Here is a 10,034-nt window from a genome sequence, read left to right as displayed (position 1 = left end):
TCTCATGATGTACTATCTGAATTGTTCAATTTGAAAAGCTTTGTAACTTTCACACTGATTTCTTTTTTCTTTCTTCTTCTTTTTTTTTTTTTTTTTGAGACGGAGTCTCGCTCTGTCGCCCAGGCTGGAGTGCAGTGGCGCAATCTTGGCTCACTGCAAGCTCCGCCTTCCAGGTTCACGCCATTCTCCTGCCTCAGCCTCTCCGAGTAGCTGGGACTACAGGCGCCCGCCACCAGGCCCGGCTAATTTTTTTTTTTTTTTTGTATTTTTAGTAGAGACAGGGTTTCAGCGTGGTCTCGATCTCCTGACCTCGTGATCCACCCGCCTCGGCCTCCCAAAGTGCTGAGATTACAAGTGTGAGCCACCACGCCCGGCCACTTCTTTTTTTTTTAAGAGGCAGTGTCTCCCTATCTTCACCCCAAAGTGCTGGGATTATAGGCATGAGCCACTGCACCTGGATTACATTGATTTAACACATACCTTATTTAGAAATGTATTTTAAGGCTGGGCACGGTGGCTAACACCTGTAATCCCAACACTTTGGTGGGAGGCCGAGGTGGGCGAATCACTTAAGGTCAGGAGACTGAGACCAGCCTGGCCGACATGGTGAAACCCTGTAACCCTGTCTCTACTAAAAATACAAAAAAAAAAAAAAAAATTAGCTGGGTGTGGTGGTGCGCGCCTGTAGTCCTACATACTCAGGAGGCTGAGGCAGGAGAATCGCTTGAACCTGGGAGATAGAGGTTGCAGTGAGCCAAGATCGAGCCACTCCAGCCTGGGCAACAGAGCGAGACTCTGTCCCCCACCCACTTCCCTGCCAAAAAAAGTGTTTTAAAATTTCCCTCCCCTTTCCAGGGGAGGCTAATTACTCTTCTGAGCCAAGATCAGGATACCTTATCTAATATTTGTTTCTTGGAGTTCGTGAAGATCTCTGTTAATTTTTTTTTTTTTTTTTTTTTTTTTTTTTTTGAGATGAAGTCTTGCTCTGTCACCTGGGCTGGAGTGCAGTGGCATGATCTCAGCTCAACGCAACCTCCGCCTCCTGGGTTCAAGCGATTCTCCTGCCTCAGCCTCCTGAGTAGCTGGGACTACAAGCATGTGCCACCATGCCCAGCTAATGTTTTGTATTTTTAGTAGAGATGGGGGTTTCACCATGTTGGCCAAGCTGGTCTTGAACTCCTGACTCGAGGTAATCCACCTGCCTCGGCCTCCCAAAGTGCTAAGATTGCAGGCATGAGCCACTGCACCCGGCCGATCTCTGTTTTTACAAATGTTCCATGTGTGTTTGAGAATGGTAGAGTAGGAGGGGATAATAGGGTTTGTTAAATATTTTTGGCTAAGCTTATTAATGATGTTAGTCCCATCTTCTGTATTTTTTTCACTACCTGATCTGTTGGTTTCTTTTTTTTTTTTTTGACTCGGAGTCTTGCTCTGTCACCCAGGCTGGAGTACAGTGGCATGGTCTTGGCTCGCTGTAACCTCTGCCTTCCAGGTTCAAGCGATTGTCACGCCTCAGCCTCCCGAGTAGCTGAGATTACAGGCTCCTGCCATCACGCCCGGCTAATTTTTTGTATTTTTAGTAGAGACGGGGTTTCACCATGCTGGCTAGGATGGTCTCCATCTCCTGACCTCGTGATCTGCCCGCCTCAGCCTCCCAAAGTGCTGGGATTACAGGCGTGAGCCACCGCGCCCGGCCTTGATCTGTTGGTTTCTAAGAGATGTAGTCCTAGTCTTCCCTGAGCTGAGTCCCTGGTGTCACTAAGATCACCCCTTCTCATTCCTGGAACTTCCCTGAGGTCACAGGGGGGCTCTTTCATCCTATCTCTGGCTCCTGTGGGTGGTTTCTATGCCCAAGCAAGAGGCGACTCAGGCAAGGGTATAGATATAAAATGGCTCACCCTCCATCCCCAGGGATGTGATTCTAGCTCAGTGCATGGGTCCGCTCACTGAGTGGCCTGGAGGGTGGAGAAGAAAGGGTGTCCCCAACCTGTTGCTTCCCTCCATGGACTCAGCTCCTCCCCAGGCCGCTTTGAGAAGGCAGCACGGTGTGATGCTCAGGACTGTGGTTGAGATGGGCTAGGGTACGAATCCCAGCTCCACCTCAAACTCATTGTGTGCCCCTCCCTGAGCCTCAGTTTCCTAATACGTAAATGGGGCTTTTTTTTTTGGAGATGGGAGTCTCATTCTGTCACCCAGGCTGGAGTGCAGTGGTGTGATCTCAGCTCACTGCAACCTCTGCTTCCTGGGTTCAAGTGATTCTCCTGCCTCAGCCTCTCAAGTAGCTGGGATTACAGGCGCCCACCACTGCGCCTGGCTAATTTTTGTATTTTTAGTAGAGTTTCACCATGTTGGCCAGGCTGGTCTCGAACTCCTGACCTTATGATCCACCCGCCTCGGTGGTGTGTGGTCTTGGACAAGCACCACCACCTCTCTGCGCCAACTCCTCCTCCGACTGCTCACACAAGGAGACGAGATCAGCTCTCCAGGACCCCACTGACCTCCACCCCAGGGATGAGACTGGACAGGCAGGGGCGCAACAAAGACTCCACAATGGGCCGGGCTCAGACGATCTTCCTTTAATACAAAGTCGATATATCTACATACATGGGGGTGGGAAAACCACCCGGCTGCTTCCGCTGGAATAAACAGTGTTGAAAGTAACCGCAGATCTGCCCTTGTACAAAGAGGAACAACTCGCTTGCTCAGGGTGGGTGGGTAGAGGGGGTCCCGTCCTTCTGGTTTTGCTCCCAAACTGCCCCATAGTCCCAGGGGGAAAGGGTCTCTGATGTGGGGCAGTGCAGCCATACAGCCACCGTCCCCGAAGTAGGATCCTCTCTGTCTCCTTGGGGCGGGAGACGGGGAGACAGCTCAGGCTCTCAGAGGAGGCAGGACCACTGTCATCTCTCTCCTCTTACAGCAGCGTCCCCCTCAACCGCACCCAATGCCACTGGGTCCGAGTTCCCCCATGACCCTACCCTCAGAACTGTATTTGATATGTCTGAAAATTTAATTTATAAAAATGAAACAAAAAGGGGGAAAAAAAAAAAAAGCCAAGAAAGAAAAAAGGACATCTCATTCTTCTGTGAGCAAAGCACACTTTCTGATGGTAGGAAAAATTAAAAAAAAAAAAAAGCAAGCCAAGGTACAGCTGTGGGCCCGGCGTGCGCGTTTGCGAACGTAACTATCACATAAGGACGCTTTCTACAGTGAAAAAATAGACTGTCTTTGAACAGAATATGAATAAGCCAAAGTTGTTGTCTTTCTTTGAAAGTCGTCGATTGGTGAGTCTTCTTTTGTTTGTTTCTCTTAAAAAAAAAAATGGAAAAAAAAATACACTATTTAAAAAAAACGAAATGTCACGAGATACAGTTACACTGAGAGTTTTAAAAGAAAGCTGGATTCTGGTCCCAGCCCAGCGTCCCCAGGCTGCAGAGCGGGGAGGAGCCCCCCGGTTCCCCCACCACCGCAGGGGGAGGATGAGGGGTCCGTCCGTGGTCTGTGCCCCACCCTCCTCTGGTTCTGGGGAGCACTCCTATTTGCTCACCGTCCCCCCACCCCCCACCCCGGAATCTGGTTTTGGAATTGAAAGGAAAGGAGGAATGTGCCAAGTATTTGAAGGCGGCGGCCGGGGCCGGCGGGGGGCTCGAGGGGCTGCGTCAGCCTCGGAAATGGTGCAGAAACACAGCTGCTGCCGCCTCCTGCCCTGCCCACTGGGGGTCCAGGCCTCAGGAGGTCCGCCCGGGAGGGGCAGAGGCATCCGGGGCCGGTGGTGTCGGGCCGGGGGGGACCATGGCTTTAGGTTGCATAGTGGTCAAAGCTTCCGAGGTACTCCAGTGCCGCCTGGTAACAGAACTGGTACTCATCCTGGGGGAGCAGAGGTGACCTGTTTGTTAGTACCTCCCCTGCTCTAACGCCTCCCAGGGCTCCCTATCGCCCTCAGGAGCAGGCCAAACTCCTCAGCCTTGTGCGTATCCCTTGCAGAAGGTCTCTTTGGCCCCCACGGCCCTCCCACAGTGAAGTGAGCAATGCCACACCTCTCCGCCTAACACAGCCAGGCTCTGCACCCAGAATGCCCTCTCCTCCTGTCTGCCTGGAGGCCCTATTCATCTTTTCATTTTTATTTATTTTGAGATGGAGTCTGGCTCTGTCGCCCAGGCTGGAGTGCAGTGGTGCCATCTCGGCTCACTGCAATGGGTTCAAGCGATTCTCCTGCCTGAGCCTCCCAAGTAGCTGGGATTACAAGCGTGCGTCACCACGCCCAGCTAATTTTTGTATTTTTAGTAGAGGTGGGGTTTCGCCATGTTGGCCAGGCTGGTCTTGAACTCCTGATCTCAGGTGATCTGCCTGCCTTGGCCTCCCAAAGTGCTGGGATTACAGGCATGAGCTACCACACCCAGCCTTATTTCTATTTTTTTTGTAGAGATGGGATCTTGCTGTGTTGCTCAGGATGGGCTCAAGCGATCCTCCCACCTTGGCCTCCCAAAGTGTTGGGATTACAGGCGTGAGCTGCCACGCCCGGTCCCCTCTACTCATCTTTTAAGACATGGCTGCTGCTCAGAACCCCCTTAACTGGAACATTCCCCTTGGAGCTAGGAGTCTGGGCCTCAGTTTCCCCATCTGTACATTGGTTGGACTTGAGAATCAGTGGTTCATGGCAGGGTCCAGGCTGAGCCACAGACTTGCTGTGCCTTGGGGACTGCACTGAGCCCACCTCTGTCCACTCCAAGGGCGGCTTCTCGGCTTTGACCTTCAGCCGACTGCTGTGTTAAAAGGGTAACTGGTCCCCTTCCAGCGCGGTAGGGGTCTGTGGACCGTCTACCCACAATGACCCAGAGAGTCCCAGGTGGCTGTACCCATCTTACAGAGGAGGAAACTGGAGCTTAGGGCAGTCGGGGCATGAGGCCAGGCTGCCTCCCCTCCCTGTCCCATCTTTACCTCTGTCTGCACCATGGCCGGCCGCTGGGTTCGTAGCATCTTCACCGTCTGAAAGATGTCCACCACGCCTTCGTACCGCATCCGCTCCAGCACGATGCTAAGCGTGATGAAGACGCCCGTCCTGCCCACGCCGGCACTGGTGGTAGTAAAGTGAGCACAGCCGTTCAGAAGCAGGTGCTGGAGAGCCCTGATCTGACCACCCAATTCCCCAAGGACTCTAACAGCCCAGACGGGACAGCCTAAGCTTGGGGCTGTCCCCACCAGACCTCAGTTTCCCCAGCAGGGCCAAAAGCTGGGACACTCGAGGGCGCTCACCTGCAGTGGACAGAGATGGGGCCGTCCTGGCCAAACTGCTCCTTGGTCTTATGTACTTGGCCAATGAAGTCGATGAAGCCCTCCCCCGACTTTGGCACACCCTGTTCCGGCCAGTCTGTGAACTGGAACTGCCGGACAGTCCGGGACTGGCCATCCTGGAGTACAGAGAGCCCAATCTTGTTATCAGTGTCAGCAGTGGCCATGGGGGTTTTTCTCCATCCTCCCTATCCTCACCCCCATTTTTTTTTTTGAGAGGGAGTTTTACTCTTGTCGCCCAGGTTGGAGTGCAATGGTGCAATCTCGGTTCACTGCAATCTCCGCCTCCAGTGATTCAAGTAATTCTCCTGCCTCAGCCTCACGATTAGCTGGGATTACAGGCATGAGCCACCATGCCCGGCCCTCACCCCCATTTTGTACACTCTCTGCCATTCATTCACCCTGACAACTTACCATCCTTCACAATCCAGTGGTCCTGCTTTCCACAACAGATGCTCCAACCTCATCCTCACCATTTCTTGCCACCCCGCTGTTCCTCTCCCCACATTTCCCGTATGACATCCAGCACCTCCATCCTCCATCCTTCACCATCCCATAGTGCCCCCAGCTCTGCCCTTCCCAGCTCCTATTCACCATGATCCTCTGTCGTCTTCCACTCTGTGCCGTTTCTGGGCCCTACGGCACAACTCAACTCCATCACTGGCCATAGCTCATCACCCATGACTCATCTTGTACAACCCAATAGTGCCATCATCTTTCATCCTCCACCATCCAATAACAGTGCCATTTCTACTACCCACTGCTGGTAACTCATTACCTTCTGCCATCCAACAGTTTCACCCAACACCATCATCTTCTATCATCTACCACCATCCCCTCTTGGTAACTCATCCTTAACCATTCAATGATGGCGTCTTCCACTGACTGTCTTCATTCCCCACTACTCACCCACTCCTCTTTCCAGTCTCTTTTCCCACCACCAAGTGGTGCCATCCAACCACATCATTCTCTGCCATCTTCCATCCTTCACAAGTCAATGGTGCCATTTTCCACCATCCATCACTAACAATTCATCACTCTCCACCATCCAAGGGTACCATCTTCCACTCACATTCTCCATTCCCTATCATCTGCCTTGTTCTAATTCCATCCTCCACCATCAAAATGGTGCCATCCAAAATTGTTATCCTCTGCCACCATTTGCCATCCAATGTACCATCTTTCCCTGATGTTTTACATTTTCTAAAATCTCCTTTCCCAACCCCATCTTCCTCAATCTTGTACCACCCATTGGTTTATACCATTGACTACTGATTGTTTACTGTCCTTTCTTAGTCAAAGTATTTCTCATTGATTTTCTCCACCCCCTGCTGGTCAAACATTTGCCCTTCTCCAATTCTATCTTCCTCCATCCACCACTGATAAAGCATCACCCTTCACCGACCCAAACTACCACATTCCACTGACATTCTCCATCCTGTTATGACAATGTTCTTCTCTCCAATTCCAGATTCCGCCCCTCCAAGGGCATCGTCTTGCACTGCTCGCAGCACAATGCCCGGCGATTGCTGTTCATTCAGCAGCCTTCACCATCCTTTGGCGTCATCTTGGCCAACACTCCCCATCCTCTATCTTCCCCTCACTGCATTCTCTACCATCATCGATCTTCCACCACTAACTTTGATCCTTTGTCACCCAACAGAGCCACCTTCCGCTATGAGTCTTCATCTGTTGCCACCTAATACCTGGCCTTTCTCCCTCCACCTGACACTGCAGTCCTTCATTGAGCCAACACCATCCATACTCATCTCTCCTCACCCAACGGTGCCAATCCCCACCATCTGACTCTCCCTGTCCACTGTCTACCACTCAAGTCCCTTTCAGCCCTTTAATATCATCCTCCACAGGTGGCTGCTTCCAGAGGAAAGCCCCATTCACTTCCTTGAATATCATCCCCTGGGGCCATGTTCCCTAGTGAGGGGAGACACTACAGGGTCAGCACAGAGATAAGACCCTCTCTTCCACCTATGTGGCAGTAGAAGCAAGTGGCCAACTGGTCAGCTGACATTTCTCCTGATTCCTAATGCTTATCCCTAACCCTCGGCCTTCGTATCCATCACCAACCAGGGCAGCCCTTTCCAGATCACTAGGGCAACAGCCCGTGGGGCCCAGTCTGGCTCAAGCCCCTTCTGCCAATCTGTCTCTTCACTCACCCGGGCATCTGTGACCTTGAACTCTCGCAGAATATACTGAGGCATGTTGTATTCTGCCATCGGATCTACCACAAAGTACTGGTAGCGGGCAGAGCGCTCGGCCGGCCAGTACTGGTGACACTTCTCCTGCGGAGGAGATGGCAGCCATGGTCAGCACTGTCTGAGCCACAGTCTGGCCCTCGCCCTTCCCCGCCGTGGCCCCTGGCTCACCCGGCCCATCTCCCGCAGCTTGGTCAGCATCACCACGATCGTCGAATTGTTCTCCCACAGCATGCGCCAGAAGTCTTCCGTGGTCTCCGCCAGCGGCCCCTGTGTCGCGATGTAGGCCTTCTGCTGCCTGCAGGCATGGGGGCTATGAGCCCAGGGCCGGCAGGGAGACCCGGCGTGGTACTCACCTGATGCTGGCCGGCAGGGTCAGGACCAAGCCAGCAACAGCTACACCTACCACCCCACTGCCTGCCAGGAATGGCCGCCGGGTACACCACTTCCCCTCCTGGTGATCCCATTTTGCATGTGGGGAAACCACCAATCTCATGACAAATTCAAATCCCTTGACAAAGCTGCGAGACTATCCACTAACCTCTTCTGATTTCTTCCCTCCATCTCCTTCAAGGGCCACTGCCCCAGTTTCAGTTGTTTGCGTGGGCCAAGCTCTCAGCCCCGGGCCTTCGCATATGTGGCACCCTCTGCCAGGAACACCCTCCCCTCCTTTGCCAGGATTTCTCAATCTCAGTGCTATTGACATTTGGTGCTGGATTGTTCTCTGGGACAAGCTGTCCTGTGTACTGTAGGATACTGAGCAGCAGCATGCCTGGTCCCCACCCAGTCAGTGCCGGTAGTAGTCATCATGACAATAAGAAATATCCTCAGGGTGTCAGAATTACCCCAATTGAGAACCACTGATAGAACAGATGGAATCACATTATGGACAGCAGCCATCAGTTAAACACACACCCAAAGACTCATGGACAGCAGCCATCAGTTAAGTATACATTTAAAGATGTGTATTTAAACGGCTCAGGGCTGTCAGTATCTCTCCAGCTCTGTCTCCCACAAGACTGGAGGCCTCTTGAGAGCAGAGATGGGCTCCTTCTGGGGCGCTGAGGTGGGAAAGGCATGGCACCTACCTGTAGCCATCAATGAAGCTGGCGTTGATGTAGTCAGAGCCCTCCACACCCCGGATGGGCTGCAGACAGACCCGTGTGCTCTCATAGGGCATGATGTTCACCAGGCGGTTCTTGAACTTGTTACAAGGCAGATTGGCACTGATGAAGCGTGACGTGTGGGCCTTGGAGTTAGCCAGCCGCTGTGGGGAGGAGGCGGCCAGGGGCCACCATTAGGATGAGGAAGGCTATGCTTTCAGCTGGAGCACCAATGGTGGATAGGTAGGTAGGGGCACCCCGCCACCACCTTCTAGTCCCCATTGCTCAGGGCGAGGCTGATTTTTGGCTCTTTGGGCCTCCTCCCCACCCCGTCCACGGCAACCTCCACCCCGCTGGCACCTTGAACTCGAGTTCCATGCCAGTGACGTGCTCGCCAGGCTCCACCTGGGCCAGCTTCTGGATGTAGGCATAGAGGCTGCGTGCGGGCACTTCTGTGTTGCCACAGCCCACGGCCTCCAGCAGGGCCTCGTGGATGAAGCTGTACTGGTCCTCCGTCTGCACCATGTAGTTACGCTGGGACCTCATGAGCGTCACGTGGCCATAGACATCGACTGTCTTCTCCGGCTTGATCCGCTCAAGCATGGCGTCGATGACGATAAAGCAGCCTGTGCGGCCCACACCGGCACTGCGGGGACAGCCACGTGGTGTTCGGGGGCCGCTGGGCTGTGGGGACCGGGGGAAGCGGACGGGGCAAAGCGGGGTGGATGTACCTGCAGTGAACCACGACGGGGCCAGCATCTGGCGGGTTGCAGGTCTTGACTCTCCGCAGGAAAGCCAGGAAGGGCGTTGGGTATTCAGGCACACCGTGGTCCGGCCACGCCGTAAACTGGAACTGGCGGACCTCGCGTTTCTCACTGGAGCCATTCTGGGGACCACAAGGATGTCACCTGTCACTCTGGCTCGCCCTGCCACCTATGTGCTGAAAATGCCCAAGTGCCCGGGTGCGGTGGCTCACACCGGTAATCCCAGAACTTTGGGAGGCCGAGGTGGGCAGATCACCTGAGGTCAGGAGTTCGAGACCAGCCTGACCAACGTGGAGAAACCACATCTTGACTAAAAATACAAAATTAACCAGGCGTGGTGGCACATGCCTGTAATCCCAGCTACTCGGGAGGCTGAGGCAGGAGAATTGCTTGAACCCAGGAGATGGAGGTTGCAGTGAGCTGAGATCGTGCCACTGCACTCCAGCCTGGGCAACAGAGTGAAACTCCGTCTCAAAAAAATTGCCCATGTCGGTGCTTCCCAGTCGCCATGTCCCTAAGTGCCTGACTTGGGCTCTAGCCGCCCGTGGACGTTTCCAAGTAGAGAGTCTTGCAGACGCCTCACACACAACGTGGCCAACTGTATCTGGCCTTCTCCCCAAACCTGCTCCCCCATCTTAGCTGAAGGCGGCTCCAACCTTCTGGGCACT

General features: G+C 53.6%; 1 protein-coding gene across 1 annotated transcript in view; it reads right to left on the bottom strand.

Annotated features, from left to right (window-relative positions):
- Positions 1-2,997: 2,997 nt before the first annotated feature.
- PTPRS (protein tyrosine phosphatase receptor type S) overlaps positions 2,998-10,034 on the bottom strand; it is a 132,444-nt gene continuing 125,407 nt past the window's right edge. Inside the window, exons 28-35 of the mRNA XM_058428158.1 lie at positions 9,334-9,488; positions 8,963-9,248; positions 8,588-8,766; positions 7,671-7,797; positions 7,461-7,586; positions 5,251-5,405; positions 4,936-5,071; positions 2,998-3,864 (exon numbers count right to left, since the gene is read on the bottom strand). Coding sequence (XP_058284141.1) covers positions 3,796-3,864; positions 4,936-5,071; positions 5,251-5,405; positions 7,461-7,586; positions 7,671-7,797; positions 8,588-8,766; positions 8,963-9,248; positions 9,334-9,488 — 1,233 coding nt within the window. The 3' untranslated portion in view covers positions 2,998-3,795. The remainder of the gene's footprint in view (positions 3,865-4,935; positions 5,072-5,250; positions 5,406-7,460; positions 7,587-7,670; positions 7,798-8,587; positions 8,767-8,962; positions 9,249-9,333; positions 9,489-10,034) is intronic.

This window comes from Hylobates moloch, unplaced genomic scaffold, assembly GCF_009828535.3.
Source record: "Hylobates moloch isolate HMO894 unplaced genomic scaffold, HMol_V3 SCAFFOLD_15, whole genome shotgun sequence".
Taxonomy (NCBI): domain Eukaryota; kingdom Metazoa; phylum Chordata; class Mammalia; order Primates; family Hylobatidae; genus Hylobates; species Hylobates moloch.
Note: the sequence above shows the minus strand (reverse complement) of the source record. Positions and strands in the feature narration are given on the sequence as shown.